The sequence below is a fragment of the Oncorhynchus mykiss genome, chromosome 3, assembly GCF_057628025.1.
Source record: "Oncorhynchus mykiss isolate SJ-2025 chromosome 3, ASM5762802v1, whole genome shotgun sequence".
Lineage (NCBI taxonomy): Eukaryota > Metazoa > Chordata > Actinopteri > Salmoniformes > Salmonidae > Oncorhynchus > Oncorhynchus mykiss.
In genome coordinates this window covers 26,944,712-26,968,804 of record NC_143024.1, presented here as the reverse complement: position 1 = coordinate 26,968,804, position 24,093 = coordinate 26,944,712, and the positions used below count along the sequence as shown (strand labels likewise).

Sequence of the window (24,093 nt, the reverse complement as noted above, 5' to 3'; positions counted from 1 at the left end):
CAAGTTAAATCTAAATATATTCAGCTAGCTGTCTTTTTCCTCGCATTATATTTAGATTGGTGAGACTTGATACAAGCATTCTTTATCATCCAATTACTTCCCAAGACAGACATCCTAATCTGCTTTAACACATTGCTATTTCCTAGAAATTGTGCACGGAGGGCAAAAGGTTTTAGTTCCACAATACTTCTAATCTCAAATAGAATCCAACAGTATTATCCTATATTCTCCCCAATGTATGGCATAATTGAGAATGCCTTATGCCTCAGGCTATGGTAACGTTGAATACTCCAAATGGTAGTTGGACAAAATATTCAATATCAGTTATCTTAAAAGCTGACCTTCTCGTCCATTTTGTATACCGTTACAATTTAAAGCAAGGTATAGCAACCCTACCTTTCAACGGTCGGTTTATTAAAGAATCAAGATGGTATTGGAGCCCCATCTTGTGACCAATTTATGAACTATCCCACCTCACCTCAGTAAACGCTTTCATTGCCTGGGCTGGAGGACAGGAAAGGTGAGTGCCAGGCAAATATGTCAAGCTATTTGGTTTATTTTAAAAACGTTGCATTGGTTTGAATCCACTGCTTCAAAATAAGCCACTTTAATGTACAAACATTTAGATTTTATATTTAAAAAAAAATAATGGTTTGCTGTATGAATAACAGAGGCTACCCGGAAATACATAATTGCCATTGGAAGTAGTTTCCACAATAGCATATACATACATGAGATCACCAATCTCACATTTCAGACATCTGAGATGCATAGGAGCCATACCAACTAAGGAAATCTGAGTGATGTTCAGAAATTATTTACAAATTAAAATGTTAAAATAAAAAAAATTGGAAATCAGTAAATTCTAAACTTCATACGGGCATGGTTCATGTCTAACCATTGCAACCAGGGCCAGTGCCATGTACAGTGTTTCGTAGCCTAGTTTAACCATGTTCCATGAGTAAAATGACATCCCTACTATGTGGTAATTGAAAACATGTCAGATAGTTGGATGAGTGGCCTGGCAACTGTATTAGGCCATCAGTGTGATTCTCACACACTCCCAGTCAAAAAACACTTGCACATACATACACAAGGGAAACATTGTCTATCTCAGTCCCAGTTTCTTTTTCTCCTTCTGTTTCTTGCGTACAACTTCCATGTTCCTGTCCTTCCACATGCTCTTTCTCAGTTTGATGGGTCTGCTGCCCACATACTTCCCTGTGAAAAAAAACAGTTTATGATCAGTTTAGAATTGGACTGGTGCCACCACACAGGTAGGTGTTAGGAAAGGAGAAGTCATTCTCAACACACAACTGCTCACCATTCATCTCTCTCATGGTGTGGATGTAATCATTAGGGTCCTTGAAGCTGACAAAGCTGTAGCCCTTGGTCGTGCATTTGTCACCTTCCTTAGCTTTCTACCTATACTTTCTTGCTAAATTATGCAGCTAATCCTGTGTTTGCATGAAAAAAGAAAAGGCCATGTTCCCACAAGATATTACTTACTACAGAGCCTCAGAATTAAAAGATCCAGATCAGGAGTTACTCCCCATTTTAAAATGACATCTTGGGGTTGGACACAAAACTTGTTGGCCCTTTCACACATACTATTGCTCACCGTTCATCTCCCTCATGGCGCGGACGTAGTCATTGGGGTCCTTGAAGCTGACAAAGCCATAGCCCTTGGTCTTGCCAGTGCGTTTGTCACGCACCACCTTGGCTTTCAGATAGGAGGGGTAGCGGCTGAATGCCCTTGCCAGGATGTCGTCGTTCACCTCATTGCCAAGGTCTCCACAGAAGATTCTGAAATCATCTGGATGGAGGAGGAAAGTCAGATGAGGTGTGATGCTGAGCAAAGAGGGAGGGACAAAAAGGGAATGGGACAGTCGCCTGTTTGTAGTGAAAACAAAAATTATACTATTCTATATACAGGTAAGCAGGTAGCTGCTTTTAGCAATGCTAGTATTTTACACACTAGTGTTGCTGGGAATTAGCTTGCAAAAGAAATACAATTCAACGTACTCTGTTAATTGTCCTTATGGTCCTTATGCAGGGGGGAATTTGAAGAATAAAAAAAAGCAGGGACTTATTTAACTGATCCACCTATCGAAATTCTGTCGAACTATACATTCCTTTAGATGTTAATGGAAGATATAATTAAACAGGATTCCAAACGTGGGTCTGTTGTAGACCCTGCAGTTCCTCAGAGGCCTCATTGCCTGCATCCGTAATGGGTCTGTGGTCAAACGCCCACCCCTCATCACTGTCAAAAGCTCTCTAAAACACTTCAGCGAGCAGGCCTTTCTAATCGACCTGGCCCGGGTATCCTGGAAGGATATCGACCTCATCCCGTCAGTAGAGGATGACTGGTTATTCTTTAAAAGTGCCTTCCTCACCATCTTCCATAAGCATGCCACATTCAAAACATTTAGAACCAGGAAGAGATATAGCCCTTGGTTCTCTCCAGACCTGACTGCCCTTGACCAGCACAAAAACATTCTGTGCCGTTCTTCATTAGCATCGAATAAACCCAGTGACATGCAACTTTTCAGGTAACTTAGGAACCAATATACACAGGCAGTTGAAAAAGCTAGCCTTAGCTTTCCTAAGCAGAAATGTTCATCCTGTAGCACAAACTCAAAAAAGTTCTGGGACACTGTAAAGTCCATGGAGAATAAGAGCACCTCCTCCTAGCTGCCCACTGCACTGAGGCTAGGAAACACTGTCAACACCGATCAAAACACTATAATTGAGAATTTCAATAAGCATTTTCCCACCTGGCTACCCCGATCAACTGACCTGCATGCACCACAGCAACTCGCCCAAGCCTCCCCATTTCTCCTTCACATAAATCCAGATAGCTGATGTTCTGAAAGAGCTGCAAAACCTGGACCCCTACAACTCAGCCGGGCTAGACAATTTGGACCCTCTCTTTCTAAAATTATCTGCAGAAATTGTTGCAACCCCTATTACTAGCCTGTTCAACCGCTCTTTCGTATCGTCTGAGATCCCCAAAGATTGGAAAGCTGCCTCGATCATCCCCCTCTTCAACGTGGGAGACACTCTAGACCCAAACTGCTATAGACGTATATCCTACCCTGCCTTTCTAAGGTCTTCGAAAGCCAAGTTAACAAACAGATTACCGACCATTTCGAATCCCACCGTACCTTCTCCGCTATGCAATCTGGTTTCAGGGCTGGTCATGGGTGCACCTCAGCCACGCTCAAAGTCCTAAACGATATAACCGCCATCGATTAGAGACATTACTGTGCAGTCGTATTCATCGACCTGGCCAAGGCTTTCGACTCTGTCAATCACCACATCCTCATCGGCAGACTCGACAGCCTTGGTTTCTCAAATGATTTCCTCGCCTGGTTCACCAACTACTTATCTGATAGAGTTCAGTGTGTCAAATCGGAGGGCCTGTTGTCCAGACCTCTGGCAGTCTCTATGGGGGTGCCACAGGGTTCAATTCTCGGGCCGACTCTCTTCTCTGTATACATCAATGATGTCGCTCTTGCTGCTGGTGATTCTCTGATCCACCTCTACGCAGACGACACCATTCTGTATACCTCTGGCCCTTCTTTGGACACCGTGTTAACTAACCTCCAGACGAGTTTCAATGCCATACAACTCTCCTTCCGTGGCCTCCAACTGCTCTTAAATACAAGTCAAACTAAATGCATGCTCTTCAAACAATCGCTGCCCGAACCTGCCCGCCTGTCCAGCATCACTACTCTGGACGGTTCTGACTTGGAATATGTGGACAACTACAAATACCTAGATGTCTGGTTAGACTGTAAACTCTCCTTCCAGACTCGCATTAAGCATCGCCAATCAAAAATTAAATCTAGAATTGGCTTCCTATTTCGCAAAAAAGCATCCTTCACTCATGCTGCCAAACATACCCTCGTAAAACTGACCATCCTACCGATCCTCGACTTCGGTGATGTCATTTACAAAATAGCCTCCAACACTCTACTCAACAAATTGGATGCAGTCTATCACAGTGCCATCCGTTTTGTCACCAAAGCCTCATATACTACCCACCACTGCGACCTATACGCTCTCGTTGGCTGGCCCTCGCTTCATACTTGCCGCCAAACCCATTGGCTCCACGTCATCTACAAGTCTCTGCTAGGTAAAGCCCCGCCTCATCTCAGCTCACTGGTCACCATAGCAGCACCCACCCATAGCACGCGCTCCAGCAGGTATATCTCACTGTCACCCCCAAAGCCAATTCCTCCTTTGCCGCCTTTCCTTTCAGTTCTCTGCTGCCAATGACTGGAACGAACTGCAAAAATCACTGAAGCTGGACTCATATCTCCCTCACTAGCTTTAAGCAACAGTTGTCAGAGCAGCTCACAGATAACTGCACCTGTACATAGCCCATCTGTAAATAGCCCATCGAACTACCTCATCCCCATACTGTATGTATTTATTTATCTTGCTCCTTTGCACCCCAGTATCTCTACTTGCACATTCATCTTCTGCACATCTACCATTCCAGTGTTTAATTGCTATATTGTAATTACTTCGCCACCATGGCCTATTTATTGCCTTACCTCCCTTATCCTACCTCCTTTGCACACACTGTATATATACTTTTTCTACTGTATTATTGACTGTATGTTTGTTTATTCCATGTGCAACTCTGTTGTTGTATGTGTCGAACTGCTTTGCTTTATCTTGGCCAGGTCGCCGTTGTAAATGAGAACTTGTTCTCAACTAGCCTACCTGATTAAATAATTAAATAAGAGGTCAGTTCCTCTACTTACCTCATGTCAAAATAAGTCCCCCACAAGATCTTGCTTTTTTTGTTGCAGGTATGGCGCACATGCAGGACTTTTATTTTGACATGAAGTAAGCGGGTCTACAACAGACCAACATTTGGAAAGTCTTTCATTTATGTTCTATTAGATGTTTTTTCTCAATTTCCCCCTTGCATAAGGACCAACCCTATGGACAATTGACAGAGTAAGTTGAAATTGAAGTTGATTGAACTTCTGGAATTCGGCGGGCTATTCAGTTTTTTTGCACGCTACTTCCCAGCAACGCTAGTGTGTAAATACTAGAGTTGCTAAAAAAGAAATTGAACTAGGAATTAATTAATCATCTCAGTGTAATCTGAAATCATTAGCTATCTTACCCGAGTCCCACTCCAGTAGACTCTGGTCCTCCCAGCTGGTGCCTGCGGCTGTACGGATACACTTCTTCGCCTTCTCTTGCTTACCCTTCTTCTTCTCCTCTGCTGTGCTATCCACTGGCTGCAGAGAAACACAAGATTCTAGAGTCAGACATATTCTAGAGATTGCTGCAATACTGGCCCTTTGTAAGGTTTGGGTCAAGTCTATACCAACTAAATTGTACAATACACCAACTGAATTGTACAAGCATTTTGAATGCAGAAAAGTTTAAACCCTTTAACTAGGGCTAGGGCTGATAAACAAGGCAGAGTGTTCTGTACCTCAGTGTGGACGGGCTCGGGCTCTGGCATGCTGGGTCCGATAACGTTGTCATCTGAGGCGGCTAGGCTGGCCTCCTTCTTAGCCTCCAGCAGTCCGGCGGCCATCACCGCTGCCTGCTGTTCTGCTACAGACGCTGCCAGCTCCTCCTGATGAAGTCAGAGGGAGAACAGAGAGAGAAAAAAAACAAATCAGAGATATGATGATAGATGAGATTCAGTGTGAATTTGCAGCAAACAGCAGCAGACTTGGAAAGTATGTAGAATGCAAATTTTAAGTAGTCGCTGAATTTCTTTTGAATACAAAGGGCATTCAACTAAAAAGAGTAGAAGTGAGTGTACTTACCATGCGAGCCTTTCTCTGGGCATGGATGTCTGGTATCTTTGGTCCGGAGGGAGCCGTGTAGACAGTGGGGGCCGCAGAGATGATGGAGGGGGTGAGCTTGGGAGGGGCCTGGGTCACAGACCTTGAGGGTGCAGACACCATGGAGTGTCCCATGGGTGTACCATGTGTCGATCCCACCTGTAGATGGTAAGATATGGTAACAGCATATAGAGAAATGGAGATAATGAAGCACAACAGAACGGGGTAAGATTGACCAAGCTTGTTCACATTCCTAATTGAAGACACAGTTAACGCTGAATTTCCTTAAAGGCCTTCCCACACTGTACGTCGGATTCAGTCTTCTCCGATTATTACATGTCACACTGTGCGATCTTACCGAATTTAAATCTTTATCAACCTGGCTAGATTGTACGATTTGCTTCAGTACTGCCGACACATTCTGTGATTGGCTTGCGAGGCTACGTCAGCCGATGTATGCTATGTCAACTGCAGCAGTGTATTTGATCTGCACCTGAGCCAGCACGAGTGTCCCTCTGCTTATGAGTGAGTGAAGTGAGTTCGGAAAAAACTGAAGGTATGCATCTTAGAAATAGTTTTATATGCAAACTTGATATGTCTGTGATAAAACAATGTATATGTTGAAAGATAATGATAAAATAATTCCACTCTGAAACCTTATAACTGTATGAAATTGATTAGAATCATAAAATTCTAATCTGATGATGTGTGTAGTTTTAGTCAGAATTAGATTAAGCAATGTATCTGTATAGTGGAAAAACACAGACTGTCTGAGCAAGGCGTAGTTTAGGATTTGAACTTGTATGCGTGTGCCAAAGAAAAAAACAGAGAACAGTTAAACTGTGTTTGGACCGACCTGGCTAGGCCTCTGAGGAATTTATGAGGGCATAGGGAGTACTTCTCAAGGTTTCCCTAATCTCGGGGGAATGGAACTGTCGGCTGGGTAGTGATACACAGTGGTGAGAACTCCGGAGAAGGATACAACTCACCTACTGTTTGTATGGAAGTATGTGCGTAGGATACCTACTGTTTGTATGGAAGTATGTGCGTAGCTATAAAGTGGATGTCTTTGTATAATAGGCTGTTGAACGTTCTCTGAATAAACTGTACTATCTTTTTGCATAAGCTGAGTCTTTGACTAATTATTATTAAACCCATGGTCTTACAGATCTCGGGGATAGGTCAGAGCTATTGATTGTCAGTTATTAAAAATTTGTTGGATGCATTTGGTCTTTGTTTTGGTTGTTTCAGATTAGGTTGTGCCCAATAAACATTTATGGTAAATATGTAGTGTGTCATTTTAGAGTCACGTTTATTATAAATAAGAATAGAATGTTTCTACATTCTTTAATGTGGATGCTACCATGATTACGAATCATCCTGATGCTAGGTAAAGCTCCACCTTATCTCAGTTCACTGGTCACGATGGCAACACCCACCCGTAGCACACGCTCCAGCAGGTGTATCGCACTGATCATCCCTAAAGCCAACACCTCATTTGGCTGCCTTTCGTTCCAGTTCTCTGCTGCCTGTGACTGGAACAAATTGCAAAAATCGCTGAAGTTGGAGACTTTTATCTCCCTCACCAACTTCAAACATCTGCTATCTGAGCAGCTAACCGATCGATGCAGCTGTACATAGTCTATCGGTAAATAGCCCACCCAGTTTTACCTACTTCATCCCCATACTGTTTTTATTTATTTACTTTTCTGCTCTTTTGCACACCAATATCTCTACCTGTACATGACCATCTGATAATTTATCACTCCAGTGTTAATCTGCAAAATTGTAATTATTCGCCTACCTCCTCATGCCTTTTGCACACAATGTATATAGACTCTTTTTTTTCTCTACTGTGTTATTGACTTGTTAATTGTTTACTCCATGTGTAACTCTGTTGTCTGTTCACACTGCTATGCTTTATCTTGGCCAGGTCGCAGTTGCAAATGAGAACTTGTTCTCAACTAGCCTACCTGGTTAAATAAAGGTGAAATAAAAAATGAATAAAAAATTAATCGTGAATAATGATGAGTGAGAAAGTTAGATGCACAAATACCATACTTCCAAGACTAACCTCTCACCTTTACAATAACGGGAGGTTAGCATTTCTCTCTCACTTCTTATTCACAATTCAGGACTTTCTGTAATCATGGTAGCATCCACATTCATGGGCACTCACTGTATATTAATCTGACTATTCACAATAATCGTACTGTTGTGTGCATACTCAGTGCCGGCCGTGTTCCTATTGGTAAGTCACCGGGATCGGCTCGTGACACCAGCCACACTACACGATAAAGGCTCAACATTTCTGACACCGCCAGAACTTTGTCTGAGCCTATGACTGCATGTAGTGGTACTTAAAATCGGCAGACCTAGACCATGTCACACTGAACGAGCAAAGAAAATCGTCTACGACCTAAGAATTTTCCAACAACATGGAAATGTTGTCTGGGAGGGCCAAATCGTGGCATAAGATGGCTAAAATCGTACAGTCTGTGTGGGCCTTTATGGAGAACATTGATATTCGTTGTCCTAAAAGCCTCGGAGGAAGAAAAAGGCACTGTAGCAACTAACCGGGGGTCCTCCTGAGCTCATATGCCCCATTGGGTCCATGGGATGCTGAGGGGGTCCTTGCATGGGGGGTGCCATCATCATGGGCGGGGGAGGAGGAGGGCGTGGCAGTGGGGGAGCCATCATACCCTGTGGAGGGGGACCACGCATCATAGGCATCCTTGGACCCCCTGACAGAGAGATTTCAAATTAGCTTCCCAATACATTGTTTTTAATTTGAAGACTAAATTGCCGTAGAGATTTGATCATATTTCTTATTTCATTTAGCTAGCACTGAGGTGAAGTCAGCAACAGTAGAGATAAATGACCTGGTCTCTGCAGGATGTGCGGCATAAACGCTGGTCTCATCATTGGCGGTGGTCTGACACCTGGGGTTACAGCTGAAGAGCAGAAGAAAAAGACCAGCATAAACTGAAGAGACCTGTAGACGTGGTGGTGTAAATGATCAACATTGTTTTTGGGTAAAATAGGTATTTTAAGTACGTCTAGTAATGTACTATGTGGTCCTCTGTAGCTCAGTTGGTAGAGCAAGGTGCTGGCAATGCCAGGATAGTGGGTTTGATTCCCGGGACCACCCATAATGAAAAATGTATTCACGCATGACTAAGTCGCTTTGGATAAATGCGTCTGCTAAATGGCATATACAGTGCATTCGGAAAGTATTCAGACTCCTTGACTTTTTACACATTTTGTTACGTTACAGCCTTATTCTAAAATTGATTAAAAATAAATCCTCAATCTACACACAATACCCCATAATGAAAGGAAAAACAGGTTACACATTTTTTGCAAATGTATATAAAAATATAAAAACTGAAATATCACATTTACATAAGTATTCAGACCGTTCACTCAGTACTTTGTTGAAGCACCTTTGGCAGTGATTACAGCCTTGAGTCTTCTTGGGTATGACACTTCAAGCTTGGCACACCTCTATTTGGGGAGTTTCTCATGTTCTTCTCTGCAGATCCTCTCAAGCTCTGTCAGGTTGGATGGGGAGCATTGCTGCACAGCTATTTTCAGGTCTCTCCAGAGATGTTCGATTGGGTTCAAGTTCGGGTTCTGGCTGGGCACTCAAGGACATTCAGAGACTTGTCCCGAAGCTACTCCTGCATTGTCTTGGCTGTGAGCTTAGGGTAGTTGTCCTGTTGGAAGGTGAACCTTCACCCCAGTCTGAAGTCCTGAGCTCTTTGGAGCAGGTTTTCATCAAGGATCTCTACTTTGCGCCATTCATCTTTCCTCAATCCTGACTACTCTCCCAGTCCCTGCCGCTGAAAAGCATACCCACAGCATGATGCTGCTACCACCATGCTTCTCCGTAGGGATGTTGCCAGGTTTCCTCCAGAAGTGATGCTGAACAAGGCAGTTAACCCACTGTTCCTAGGTCGTCATTGAAAATAAGAATTTGTTCTTAACTGACTTGCCTAGTTAAATAAAAGGTACAAAATAAATAAATAAAAAATTCAGGCCAAAGAGTTCAGTCTCGGTTTTATCAGACCAGATAATCTTGTTTCTCATGGTTTGAGTCTTTAGGTGGCTTTTGGCAAACTCCAAGTGGGCTATCATGTGCCTTTTACTTCCATCTGGCCACTTTACCATAAAGGCCTGATGGGTGGAATGCTGCAAAGATGGTTATCCTTCTGGAAGGTTCTCCCATCTCCATAGAGGAACTGGAGCTCTGTCAGAGTGACCATTGGGTTCTTTGTCACCTCCCTGACCAAGGCCCTTCTCCCCCGATTTAAGAATGATGGAGGCCACTGTGTTCTTTGACCTTCAATGCTGCAGAAATTTTTCGTACCCTTCCCCAGACATGTCCTTGACACAATCCTGTTTCAGAGCTCTACGGACAATTCCATCAACCTCACGGCTTGGTTTTTGCTCTGACATGCACTGTCAACTGTGAGACCTTATATTGACAAGTGTGTGCCTTTCCAAATCATGTCCAATCAATTGAATTTACCACAGGTGAACTCCAATAAAGTTGTAGAAACATCAAGGACGATCAATGGAAACAGGATGCACCTGAGCTAAATTCCGAGTCTCATAGCAAAGGGTCTGAATGTTTAAGTAAATAAGGTACCAGTTTTTTTTCTACTTAAATTTGCTAAACTTACAAACCTGTTTTCATTTTGTCATTATGGGGTATTGTGTGTATATTGATGAGGGGCAAAAAGTTTTAAAGCAATTTTAGAATAGGGCTGTAACAAAATTTGGAAAAAGGGAAGAGGTCTGAATACATTCCGAATGCAAAGTATTATGTTAATAAACCTGAATCAAACCATGTCACCTGGGCCTACAAATGCAGGGGGTGGAGGTCCCACGAAAGTGGCAGCCCTTGCATCCAAGGTTTGCTGGACCTGAGAGAGAAAGGGGATTTGAAGGAGTTGGATGCATCCGGCTAACACCACATTTTGCTTGCTTTTAGCAGAAGATAGGTTTGAGTTCGTTCATTCTACGATTGATCTTTCCTATATAATGTTCAATCTATCTTTCCTCAAGATCTCTGTACCTGTCGGTAGGTGTTGGTGCCGATGATGGGCCGGATCATAGGAACAGCCATAGGAACACCCATAGGGAGCACCTCCATCACTACAGGGTCTCCTGCAGTCATTGCCACTTGACCCCCCAGGACCTCCTGCTCAAACCTGGATCAGAACCAACACAAGAGTTACCAATAGATGACGATTGTCATGAGCTATTGTTTGCCTGTCCTGACAGAGAAGAAAGACAATTTCGTAGGGGTTGTTTTGGCATAGTTACCACACACGTCATTGCAATCTTATTGAAGGTAACCGAAGTGTCATGCCTGAACTCTTGTACTCACAGAGCCATTTCAGCCTCCATCTCCTTCAACCGCTCCTCTCCGGATTTCATCGCCATACTTACTGCAAAGACAAACGTTTTGTTGGTAGTCCATTATTTGGTGTTAAACACATCTAGAGAGCTACTGAAAATGTGTACAGTCATCGTTTGGCTAACACCAAAGGCATTGATAGTTGGCTTGTTTACGTTATAACTACTGTATTGGCTAGTAACGTGAACTGTTTGCTAATAGTTATCGCTAGTTGTCTGGCTAACGTTAACCAGGATGTCAATTTAAAATTCAACAAGTTAGTACAGAACGTATACATACAAAACGTTATTACCCTAAATCGTGACGTTCCAAAACTCTTGAATCTTAACTAGCTATTTAAATAAAGCATGAATTGTTGTATTTGTCCGTCCCTACAAACCGAGGCCAACGTTGTCCAAAATAGCTAGTCGCATTATTATGACGTGAGTGTCTTGGTTGCGTTCCATTCCGACGGTGTGGTTGGGTCTGTTCCAGGGTGTCTGATCTTCTTCGTGTGGTTTTCCGGCAGACAAGACACTGTTGAATATTGTTGCCTTTCACAGTTCGGAAAGTGCATTGCACATTTGTTCACAAAAAAAAGGATAAATTGCACCACCATCTAACCCTATTTATAAACTGGGTGGTTTGAGCCCTGAATGCTGATTGACCACAGCCATGTTATATCAGACCGTATACCACGGGTATGACAAAACATGTATTTTTACTGCTCTAACTATGTTAGTAACCAGTTTAAAATACAGATAAGGCACCTCAGGGGTTTGTGGTATATGGCCATATCCAAGAACATCCCTTAGCTGTGGTATATTGGCCAAATACCACAGCCCCTCCTGCCTCATTGCTTAAATATATACCACTATCCTCAACGCACCACACCACCCCTCCCCACTACTTTGGCCCTCACAGATCCTACACCATGCCGTTGGCCAGGGAGCCTGTGTCCCCTTCTCTAAAAAAACCCTGTGGTTCTTCTGCAGTAAAATCTCTGACACCCCAAAACTTCTCTGCTGGTGCAGAGAACTGTTCAAGTCATTCTGTACAGGCCTACTACTCACAGGGATCCTCTCCCTCATGCTTTGTCCACCATCCTCTACTTTACTCACTGCCTCAGCATAACGCTTTCTGCACTGCTCTTGTAACAGTATAGCTTCAGTCCCTCTCCTCGCCCCGAACCAGGGATCCTCTGCACACATAGACAACCGCCACCCTCAAAGCATCGTTACCCATCGCTCCACAAAAGCCATGGCCCTTGCAGAGCAAAGGGAACCACTACTTCAAGGTCTCAGAGCGAGTGACGTCACCAATTGAAACGCTATTAGCGCGCACCCAGCTAACCATTTCATATCGGTTACACTCACCCCCCTTTTCCACAGCAACCAGTGAGCCGGGTCACGGCCCCAATGTAACAGTATAGCTTCCATCCCTCTCCTCTACCTGAGCTCGAACCAGGGACCCTCTGCACACATAAACAGCCACCCACGAAGCATCGTTACCCATCGCTCCACAAAAAGCGATGGATTGTTCCCCTTGCTACTTCAAGGTCTCAGAGCGAGTGACGTCACCAATTGAAACGCCATTAGCGCTCCTTTCAGTGCGCAGGCCCTCTCCCTCTGGGCAGCAGACACACACAAAAATCAACACAAGTCCACTTCTGGATATTTTGACTTCTTCACCCAGCCAGATACCACAAACGGATCGGCCTAAAGGCATAGATCCACTTTCTAAATGAATCATACCCCCACTGGGCCAGAGTCATCTTAGGCATTTTCCTGATCATTGGAATGAGTCTCAAAAGCGTTCACCTAACGGTGCAGGTTCTTCCTCTTCACTTCTGTCAGGTTCAATTAGACTGCTCACAGTTTCAGGAGTGTAACATGTAATTATCTCTCCTGTACTTGAGTCAAAGGAGAAAGTACTCGGCTTGTATTTAGCAGATGTCGTCTTGGGTTTGAACCTCGCCCCCTTCTTTCTGCCTCACGTCATCTCACTCTTTTTTCTGCCTCGTGTCATCTCGCCATTCTCCATCTTCCCGCAAGTCCACTAGCTAGCTTGCTCCAACTCCACCTCAAGCTGTCCATGTCTAGACACAACTTTTTCCAGGGGGTCTGATAATCACACAAAAAGCTGTCAAGTTCAAGATGTATTGATATCCACATGGCAATCAATGAAACATCAAACTGAAGTACATGTTGCGGGTGTATACATAAACTAGCGTTGCTCCCTATTGTATTGGGTTGCACAAAAAACAGTCCTTGGGAAGCCAGAAGTTAAATACATTCCTATACAGGCTCCGGGGCCTGTGAGGATGGAGCATTCATCGCCACGATTCCTTCTGTAAAATCCCAGAGTCCCACAAAACGTTCAGCCACACTCACAACAATGCATATTTCCTCAGATTTCCTATCCGATTGTGCAGTTGTGCAGTTGATGATAACCAATGTAATCAACGTTACTACGTCCATCTTCTTTAACATGCAACATGTCAGGGTCCCTCTATTGACAAGGAATATTTTCTGGTGTCAGTACTCCTACTACCATTATTTCTTCAACATCACTCCTTTCTTCTACTTTTCTCACCGCCTCCGGATAGGAGACATGCTGGACAGCCCTTATTCTTGCCACCTCTGTCTCCTTCACACTAACAGGGAACTTCAGGGATTCGGGCACGTGATCATCACCACAATTGCAGCATTTAGGCTCAGCTGGCATATGATAGTCCTCCTGTCTACATACACTTGACACACGGACAAATATTTTGCATTTATCACACTGCATGGGTTTGGGTACAAAAGCTCTCACAGGGTATCTCATAAAACCCAAATACACGTGAGAAGGGAGAATGGATGGAGTGGGATTCCTGTTTCCTTCCACCATGCGGGTCAATCGGTGTGCACCAACCACCTGATCCAATTTTTCACATACACTACCGTTCAAAAGTTTGGGGTAACTTAGAAATGTCCTTGTTTTTGAAAGAACAGCACATTTTTTTGTCCATTAAAATAACATAACATTTATCAGAAATACAGTGTAGACATTGTTAATGTTGTAAATGACTATTGTAGCTGGAATCGGCTGATTTCTAAAGGAATATCCACATAGGCATACAGAGGCCCATTATCAGCAACCATCACTCTTGTGTTCCAATGGAACGTTGTGTTAGCTAATCCAAGTTTATAATTTTAAAAGGCTAATTGATCATTAGAAAACACTTTTGCAATTATGTTAGCACAGCTGAAAACTGTTGTCCTGATTAAAGAAGCAGTACAACTGGCCTTCTTTAAACTAGTTGAGTATCTGGAGAATCAGCATTTGTGGGTTAAATTACAGATTAAATAACTTTCTTCTGAAACTTGTCAGTCTATTCTTGTTCTGAGAAATGAAGGCTATTTCATGCGAGAAATTGCCAAGAAACTGAAAATCTTGTACAACGCTGTGTACTACTCCCTTCACAAAACAGCTGAAACTGGCTCTAACCAGAATATAAAGAGGAGTGGGAGGCCCTGGTGCACAACTGAGCAAGAGGACAAGTACATTAGAGTGTCTAGTTTGAGAAACAGACACCTCACAAGTCCTCAACTGGCAGCCTCATTAAATAGTACCCGCAAAACCAATTGTGTTTTTTTGTTTGTTTATTTTCGTTGTTTGTAACTTATTATTTTACTTATTTTGTAGATAATGTTGCCGCTACCATCTCTTATAACTGAAAATAACTTCTGGACCAAGGACTGCGATTACTCACCACAGACTAGTAGAATCCTTTTTTTCCTTTCACGAGTCCGACAAGCAAGACGCCAAAGATATACTGCTTTCTGGGGTACAGGCCCAGATCCCCGTGATTTGCGTGAAGAGGAGATGGAGAAAAAGGGGCCGAAGGGCGGACTGCCTTCTGAGAATTTGTTAGGAATCGAATAAACACCAACTTCCTTACATTCTGCTAGCAAACCTGCAATCTTTGGAGAATAAAATAAATTACTTACGCAGAAGATTAAACTAATTTATGCGGAAGATTAAAACGAATATCTTATGCTTCACGGATTCGTGGCTGAACGACGACACTATCAACATACAGCTGGCTGGTTATACGCTGTACAAGGTGTCACGTAATTCGTGCTATTTGATGGGAACTAGCCCCTGTCCCCCTACACACCTCAAGTTTGCTCTTTCGGGCCCACAAAGGCAACAAGAAAAATGTTGCCCCATTAATTACTCATCTGGGATTTAAACTCTCAAACTCTCCTTTGGAGATCAACCAACATAACCACTACTCTACCAGTCAGACAGATTTAACTTAGAGAATTTGGATGTATTGAGACTCCTTCCCTGTTTTCACACGCTATTTATTACCTTACAGACGTATTTTAAAATAGATTACATTTTAATTTTCTCTCAATCTACACACAATAGACAAAGTGAAAATCAGGTTTTTACATTATAGCTAATTCATTACAAATAAAAAACAGAAATACCTAATTTACATAATGATTCATACCCTTTGCTATGAGACTCAAATTGAGCTCAGGTGCCTCCTGTTTCCATTGATCATCCTAGAGATGTTTCTACAACTTGTTTGGAGTACAGCTGTGGTAAATTCAATTGATTTGACATGATTTGGAAAGGCACACACCTGTCTACAGTTGACAGTGCACCCCACAGCAAAAATCAAGCCAAATCAAATAACATTTTATTTGTCACATGCACCGAATACAACAGCTGTGGACCTTACCGTGAAGTGCTTACTTACAAGCCCTTAACCAACAATGCAGGTCAAGAAATAGAGTTAAGAAAATATTTCCTAAATAGTCTAAAGTAAAAAAAAAAGAAGTAAATTCATAAGTAACACAAGAAAATGACGTAACAATAACGAGGCTATATACATGGGGTACCGGTACCGAGTCAATGTGCGGGGTACAGGTTAGTTGAGGTAATTTGTAAAGTGACTTTGTGTAACAGTAAAGCTTCCGTCCCTCTCCTCAACCTGGGCTCAAACCAGGGACCCTCTCCACACATCAACCACAGTCACTCACGAAGCAACGTTACCTATCGCACCACAAAAGCCACAGCCCTTGCAGAGCAAGGGGATCAACTACTTCTAGGTCTCAGAGCGAGTGACGTCACCGACTGAAACACTATTAGCGCGCACCACCGCTAACTAGCTAGCCATTTCACATCGGCCACATAGACATTAATGTCAGTAGTCTGGGTTGCCATTTGATTAATTGTTCAGGGGTCTTATGGCTTGGCGGTAGAAGCTGTTAAGGAGCCTTTTGGTACTAGACTTGGTGCTCCCTGACAATTTCTTGGCCCTTCTTCTGTCACCGCTTAGTATATAGGTCCTGGATGTCAGGAAGCTTGATCCCAGTAATGTACTGGGCCGCACGCACTACCCTCTGTAGCGCTTTATGGTCAGATGCCAAGCAGTTACCATACCAGGCGGTGACAAAACCTCTAAGGATGCTCTCGATGGTACGGCTGTAGAACTTTTTGAGGATCTGGGGACCCATGCTGAATGTCAGTCTCCTGAGGGGAAAAGGTTTTGTCGTGCCCTCCTCACAACTGTGCTGGTGTGTTTTGACGATGATAGTTAGTTGGTAATGTGGACACCAAGGAACTTGAAACTCTCGACTTGCTCCACTTCAGCCTAGTCGATTATAATGGGGGCCTGTTCGGCCCTCCTTTTCCTATAGTCCATGATCAGCCCCTTTGTCTTGCTCACATCAAGGGAGAGGTTGTTGTCCTGGCACCACACTGCCAGTGCTCTGACCTCCTCCCTATTGGCGGTCTCATCGTTGTCGGTGATCAGGCCTACCACTGTTGTGTCGTCAGCAAACTTATTGATGGTGTTGGAGTCGTGCTTGGCCACGCAGTTGTGAGTGAACAGGGAGTACAGGAGGGGCCTAAGCACACACCCCTTGGTGGCCCCAGTGTTGACGATCAGCGTGGCGATCGTGACGATCAGCGTGGCATATGTGTTGTTGCCTACCCTTACCACCTGGTGGCGGCCCGCCAGGAAGTCCAGGAACCAGTTGCAGAGGGAGGTGTTTAGTCCCAGGGTCCTTAGCTTAGTGAGCTGTAGTCAATGAACAGGTTTCACACATACGTGTTCCTTTAGTCCAGGTGGGAAAGGGCAGTGTGGAGTGCGATTTGAGTACACGTCCTGGTAATCCGTCTGGCCCCGCTGCTTTGTGAATGTTTACCTGTTTAAAAGGTCTTGCTCACATCGGCTACGGAGAGCGTGATCACACATTTGTCCAGAACAGCTGGTGCTCTCATGCATGCTTCAGAGTTGCTTGCCTCTTAGCAAGCATAAAAGGCATTTAGCTCGTCTGGTAGGCTTTCGTCACTGGGCAGCTTGGTTTCCCTTTGTAGTCGATAATATTTTCCAAGCCCTGCCACATCCAACGAGCATCAGAGCCGGTATAGTAGGATTCAATCTTAGTCCTGTATTGACACTTTGGCAAGAATCTGCACAGATCTGGGGAAGGGTAGGTCAAAAGTTTTGCAGCATTGAATGTCCCCAAGAAGATAGTGGCCTCCATCATTCTGCGGGCTGCCAGGCCAAACTGAGCAATTGGGGGAGAAGAGCCTTGGTCAGGGAGGTGACCAAGAACCCGTTGGTCACTCTAACAGAGCTCCTCTGTGGAAATTGGAGAACTTTCCAGAAGGACAACCATCTCTGCAGTACTCCATCAATCAGGCTTTATGGTAGTGGCCAGACAGAAGCCACTCCTTAGTAAAATGCACAACAGCCCGCTTGGAGTTTGCCAGAAGGCACCTAAAGGACTCTCATACCATGAGAAACTAGTCTGGAAGCACCTGATAAAAGATAGCTCTTTGGATGATCTCACTACCACTTTGGTCACTATTTTTCTGTCCTACATTGCTCATCATCAATGAGTTGTGAAATTTTAAGCTTGTTTTAGGCTCTTTTACACACTGTTTGTACACTTATTTTGCAGTGCTCTGCAATCTCTTCAACCTCGTTCCATAGTTCTCCAAAGTAATCCTCACTTCTGTAGTCCTGTAATGTGTCTGTATGGGCACCTACTAGGTCCACAGCTCTTATTAGGTCAAGTAAGCTTGATTGGAGCATGTCAGAAAAACATTTGGCATCACCAAGCACTTTACAAAAGGTCACCAAAAGCCCTATGAAATGTAAATCTGAGAAAGAAGGCCCCTTGCCTCCACTGATCTATCACCACTATTTTCAAGTGTGTTATCCTGTAACACTCTCAGAACTGATGGAAGCCTGTCCTTCAGATTACAGCATGTTAAAGTCAGAGGTTTACATACACTTAGGTTGGAGTCATTAAAACTAGTGTTAAACTATAGTTTTGGCAAGTTGGTTAGGACATCTACTTTGTGCATGACACAAGCAATTTTTCCAACAATTGTTTACAGACAGATTATTTCACTGTATCACAATTCCAGTGGGTCAGAAGTTTACATACACAAAGTTGACTGTGCCTTTAAACAGCTTGGAAAATTCCCGAAAATGATGTCATGGCTTTAGAAGCTTCTGTTAGGCTAATTGACATAATTTGAGTCAATTGGAGGTGTACCTGTGGATGTATGGCGGGGCCATGTATTTATACCCTGATGAAGACAGCTTGGCTGTTGAAACGTTGGTATTACATTTTTGCATCTGAGCTCCTAGAGTGTGCGGCTCTCTTTTATTTTATTTTCAAGTTTCTACTCCGCTAGCCAGCACCTCGTCTTAATAGGTGTGCATTTCTTTTTATTCTAGTATTTCAAGGCCTACCTTCAAACTCACTGCCTCTTTGCTTGACATCATGGGAAATTCTAAAGAAATCAGCCAAGTCCTCTGAAAATAAATTGGAGACCTCCACAAGTCTGGTTCATCCTTGGGAGCCATTTCCAAACACCTGAAGGTACCACGTTCATCTGTACAAACAATAGTATGCAAGTATAAACACCATGGGACCACGCAACCGTCATACCGTTCAGGAAGGAGACGCGTTCTGTTCCCTAGAGATGAACGTACTTTGGTGCGAAAGTGCAAATCAATCCCAGAACAACAGCAAAGGACCTTGTGAAGATGCTGGAGGAAACCGGTACAAAAGAATCTACAGTGCCTTGCGAAAGTATTCGCCCCCCTTGAACTTTGCGACCTTTTGCCACATTTAAGGCTTCAAACATAAAGATATAAAACTGTATTTTTTTGTGAAGAATCAACAACAAGTGGGACACAATCATGAAGTGGAACGACATTTATTGGATATTTCAAACTTTTTGAACAAATCAAAAACTGAAAAATTGGGCGTGCAAAATTATTCAGCCCCTTTACTTTCAGTGCAGCAAACTCTCTCCAGAAGTTCAGTGAGGATCTCTGAATGATCCAATGTTGACCTAAATGACTAATGATGATAAATACAATCCACCTGTGTGTAATCAAGTCTCTGTATAAATGCACCTGCACTGTGATAGTCTCAGAGGTCCGTTAAAAGCGCAGAGAGCATCATGAAGAACAGGGAACACACCAGGCAGGTCCGAGATACTGTTGTGAAGAAGTTTAAAGCCTGATTTGGATACAAAAATATTTCCCAAGCTTTAAACATCCCAAGGAGCACTGTGCAAGCGATAATATTGAAATGGAAGGAGTATCAGACCACTGCAAATCTACCAAGACCTGGCCGTCCCTCTAAACTTTCAGCTCATACAAGGACAAGACTGATCAGAGATGCAGCCAAGAGGCCCATGATCACTCTGGATGAACTGCAGAGATCTACAGCTGAGGTGGGAGACTCTGTCCATAGGACAACAATCAGTCGTATATTGCACAAATCTGGCCTTTATGGAAGAGTGGCAAGAAGAAAGCCATTTCTTAAAGATATCCATAAAAAGTGTTGTTTAAAGTTTGCCACAAGCCACCAGGGAGACACACCAAACATGTGGAAGAAGGTGCTCTGGTCAGATGAAACCAAAATTAAACTTTTTCGCAACAATGCAAAACGTTATGTTTGGCGTAAAAGCAACACAGCTCATCACCCTGAACACCATCCCCACTGTCAAACATGGTGGTGGCAGCATCATGGTTTGGGCCTGCTTTTCTTCAGCAGGGACAGGGAAGATGGTTAAAATTGATGGGAAGATGGATGGAGCCAAATACAGGACCATTCTGGAAGAAAACCTGATGGAGTCTGCAAAAGACCTGAGACTGGGAGGGAGATTTGTCTTCCAACAAGACAATGATCCAAAACATAAAGCAAAATCTACAATGGAATGGTTCAAAAATAAACATATTGAGGTGTTAGAATGGCCAAGTCAAAGTCCAGACCTGAATCCAATCGAGAATCTGTGGAAAGAACTGAAAACTGCTGTTCACAAATGCTCTCCATCCAACCTCACTGAGCTCGAGCTGTTTTGCAAGGAGGAATGGGAAAACATTTCAGTCTCTCGATGTGCAAAACTGACATACCCCAAGCGACTTACAGCTGTAATCGCAGCAAAAGGTGGCGCTACAAAGTATTAACTTAAGGGGGCTGAATAATTTTGCACGCCCAATTTTTCAGTTTTTGATTTGTTAAAAAAGTTTGAAATATCCAATAAATGTCGTTCCACTTCATGATTGTGTCCCACTTGTTGTTGATTCTTCACAAAAATACAGTTTTATATCTTTATGTTTGAAGCCTGAAATGTGGCAAAAGGTCGCAAAGTTCAAGGGGGCCGAATACTTTCGCAAGGCACTGTATATCCACAGTAAAACGAGTCCTATATCAACATAACCTGAAAGGTCGCTCAGCAAGGAAGAAGCCACTGCTCCAAAACTGCCATAAAAAAGCCCGACTACGGTTTGCAACTGCACATCGGAACAAAGATCATACTTTTTGGAGAAATTCCCTCTGGTCTGATGAAACAAAAAAAGAACTGTTTGGCCATAATGACCATCATTATGTTTGGAGGGAAAATGGGGAGGCTTGCAAGCCGAAGAACACCATCCCAACCGTGAAGCACGGGGGTGGGAGCATCACGTTGTGGGGGTGCTTTGCTGCAGGAGGGACTGGTGCACTTCACAAAATAGATGGCATCATGAGGCAGGAAAATTATGCGGATATATTGAAGCAACATCTCAAGACACAAGTCAGGAAGATAAAGCTTGGTCGCAAATGGGTCTTCCAAATGGACAATGACCTCAAGCATACTTACAAAGTTGTGGGAAAATGGCTTAAGGACAACAAATACAAGGTATTGGAGTGGCCATCACAAAGCCCTGACCTCAATCTTATAGAACATTTGTGGCCAGAACTGAAAAGGTGTGTGCGAGCAAGGAGGCCTACAAATCTGTCTCAGTTACACCAGCTCTGTTAGGAGGAATGGGCCAAAATTAAACAACTTATTGTGGGAAGCTTGTGGAAGGCTACCTGAAATGTTTGACCCAAGTTAAACAATTTAAAGGCAATGCTACCAAATACTAATTGAGTGTATGTAAACTTCTGACCCACTGGGAATGTGATGAAAGAAATAAAAGCGGAAATAAATAATTCTCTCTACTATTATTCTGACATTTCACATTCTTAAAATAAAGTGGTGATCCTAACTGAGCTAAAACAGGGAATTTTTACTAGGATTAAATTAAGGAAGTGTGAAAAACTGAGTTTAAATGTTTTTGGCTAAGGTGCATGTAAACTTCCAACTTCAATTGTATCTGCGTGCCCACCTTACATCCGTAAGTCTCTGTTGTTCCCTGGGCTGCTGCTGTTGATACAGCTCTTTCTGAACTGCAAGCTACTCAAGATGAACGTACGAACCAGATACCAAGTTATAAATCTTCTGCAGTAGAGCAAAGTTAACTGCCTCAGGCACTGATTTTACAGCATCGACAAGAACCAAATTCAAACAGTGTGCATTACTGTGCACATAAAATGCAAATCTTGCACTGTTTTTAATCCGTGCACACACACCAGAATACTTTCCACTCATGACAGATGCACCGTCATAGCCTTGCCCCACAAGATTCTTTCAGAAGTCCAGACCATGTTTTTCAAGGCAATCAATTATCATTTTTGTGAGACCTGCTGCATCTCAGCTTCAGCTGACTGAAAGTGTAAAAGCTTTCGTGGATGTCCCCGCTGTAATAGTATCCCACACCTAAAGACATTGGTTTCATAAATTTTAAGTGAGGCTTAATCTGACAAAATCATCTATTACAAGCAGAAGCTAACCTTAAATTCTGAACTGGGCATGTGACTGTCTGAAAGATGCTCTGACCTGGTGGTGGTAGACTGGGTCCTTGTGAAGTCTGACCACACTGACTCTGACAAGCCTCATGTAGGGAGCTGCTCTGGAGTCCGGTGGTGATGCAAGGCCTGGGGTCCTTTTGCACCTGATCTGCCTGTTTGTGCTTCTTTAAAAAGAAGTCTGATATCTCTCCCTTTCTTTTCATGTTTAATTGACCCTATGCAAAAATAAGACATTCTATGCATCCAATTACCCTCATTTTAGTCCAATCTCAATCTTAATTACAAATCCCCATTATCATAACTGTACCTTAAAATCAACTACAAGTTACTAGTTAGATCATGGCTAGCCCTACTCTGCAGTAAGTAACTTAGCTAGCTAGCTATTATTTCTTACACCGTTACGATAGCAAACAGGCTATCTGCAAATTGTGGTAATCTTTTGAGTAACATTAACAGATTGATAATAACAATTGCTTGTTTTGAGTTCAAGTACGAAAATATAACTGAGTTAATGGATTTGAAATTTCTGAATGTTAACTTGCTGAACACTGACAGCTGTAGCCTACTAGTAACCCCACATTAGTTAAACATTCATATACTGTAATTTACGACACTGCACTGTATATTCGTGTATTACTAGGACAGATCTAAACAATGTGAGGCTAAATTGGGAACCGATCTCTCTTATCTGATTAACTGTCTGTTAATGGAGCCAATGGTCTAACATTTAACTTACATAGCAACTCAACTTTCGTAAAAGTTGTTCAGGATAACCTAAACCCGATACTAAACCTTAAAACTTACTTGAAATATGATGCTTTCGCCAATTGCGAAAAGAGCTTGTGGAGCTCCAACGTTAATATTCTCTCTTCCTCGTCCTCAATTTGAAAAATGCTCCGCCGAACATCAAAATAAATGCTTCTTTCAAAAAGAGGTGAAATGAGATGTCAATCAGCATCATACTGCCAGTAGTGAATGAAATTTTGGGGTGGCACCCGGGGTGGCCAATCAGATGTCAGGGGTGTTCAGTGCTACCCCGGACACCCCTCAGGCTCCGCCCCTGGTCCCAGCCAGAACCAGGACTTGAAGCCGATCAAACATCTCTGGAGAGACTTAAATAGCTGAAAATAGCTGTGCAGCCACACTCCCCATAGAACTTGACAGAGTTTGAGAGGATCGACAGAGAAGAATGGGAGAAACTCCCCAAATACAGGTGTGCCAACCTTGTAGCATCAGAGTTTTATACAATTAATGTGCAATCATTTCTAATCCTGTTTTTGCTTTGTCATTGTGGGCTATTGTTTGTAGATTGATGAGAGAAAACCTATGTAATCAATTGTACAAATAAGGCTGTAACGTAACAACATTTGGAAAAAGTCAAAGGGTCTGAATACTTTCCAAATGCACTGTATATTGATTGATAAGTCACTTTTTTAAATTTTATCATAGACATTCTGGAATGGTAAGTTGAGACTAATACAGTTAGGATAGTATAATGTATCCTATCATACCTAAGACTTAAGACATTTAGCAAATTGTTCCAATACATTAGATTAATCAAGAGTCATTGACTTTATACCATTATGGTAATTGAAACTGCCATTACCTCACTGCTATTACCTCAGGAAAAGTTGCAGAG

General features: G+C 43.0%; 1 protein-coding gene across 3 annotated transcripts; it reads right to left on the bottom strand.

Moving 5' to 3' along the window:
- Positions 1–538: 538 nt before the first annotated feature.
- Positions 539–23,399, bottom strand: rbm42 (RNA binding motif protein 42). Of its 3 annotated transcripts, none has more exons than XM_036970322.2 (11): positions 23,259–23,399; positions 11,230–11,290; positions 10,915–11,050; positions 10,693–10,762; positions 8,714–8,785; positions 8,409–8,575; positions 5,814–5,990; positions 5,471–5,617; positions 5,153–5,270; positions 1,622–1,816; positions 539–1,221 (listed from the first exon to the last, which is right to left on the bottom strand). In XM_036970322.2, the coding sequence occupies exons 2-11, from the start codon at positions 11,283–11,285 to the stop codon at positions 1,109–1,111; spliced, it is 1,251 nt and encodes a 416-aa protein (XP_036826217.2). In that variant the 5' UTR covers positions 11,286–11,290; positions 23,259–23,399; the 3' UTR covers positions 539–1,108. The 3 variants fall into 3 exon arrangements, with proteins under 3 accessions (XP_036826217.2, XP_021448451.3, XP_090083043.1); XM_021592776.3 differs by lacking the exon at positions 23,259–23,399 and adding an exon at positions 11,552–11,726; XM_090226917.1 differs by lacking the exon at positions 23,259–23,399 and adding an exon at positions 11,539–11,676.
- Positions 23,400–24,093: the final 694 nt, after the last annotated feature.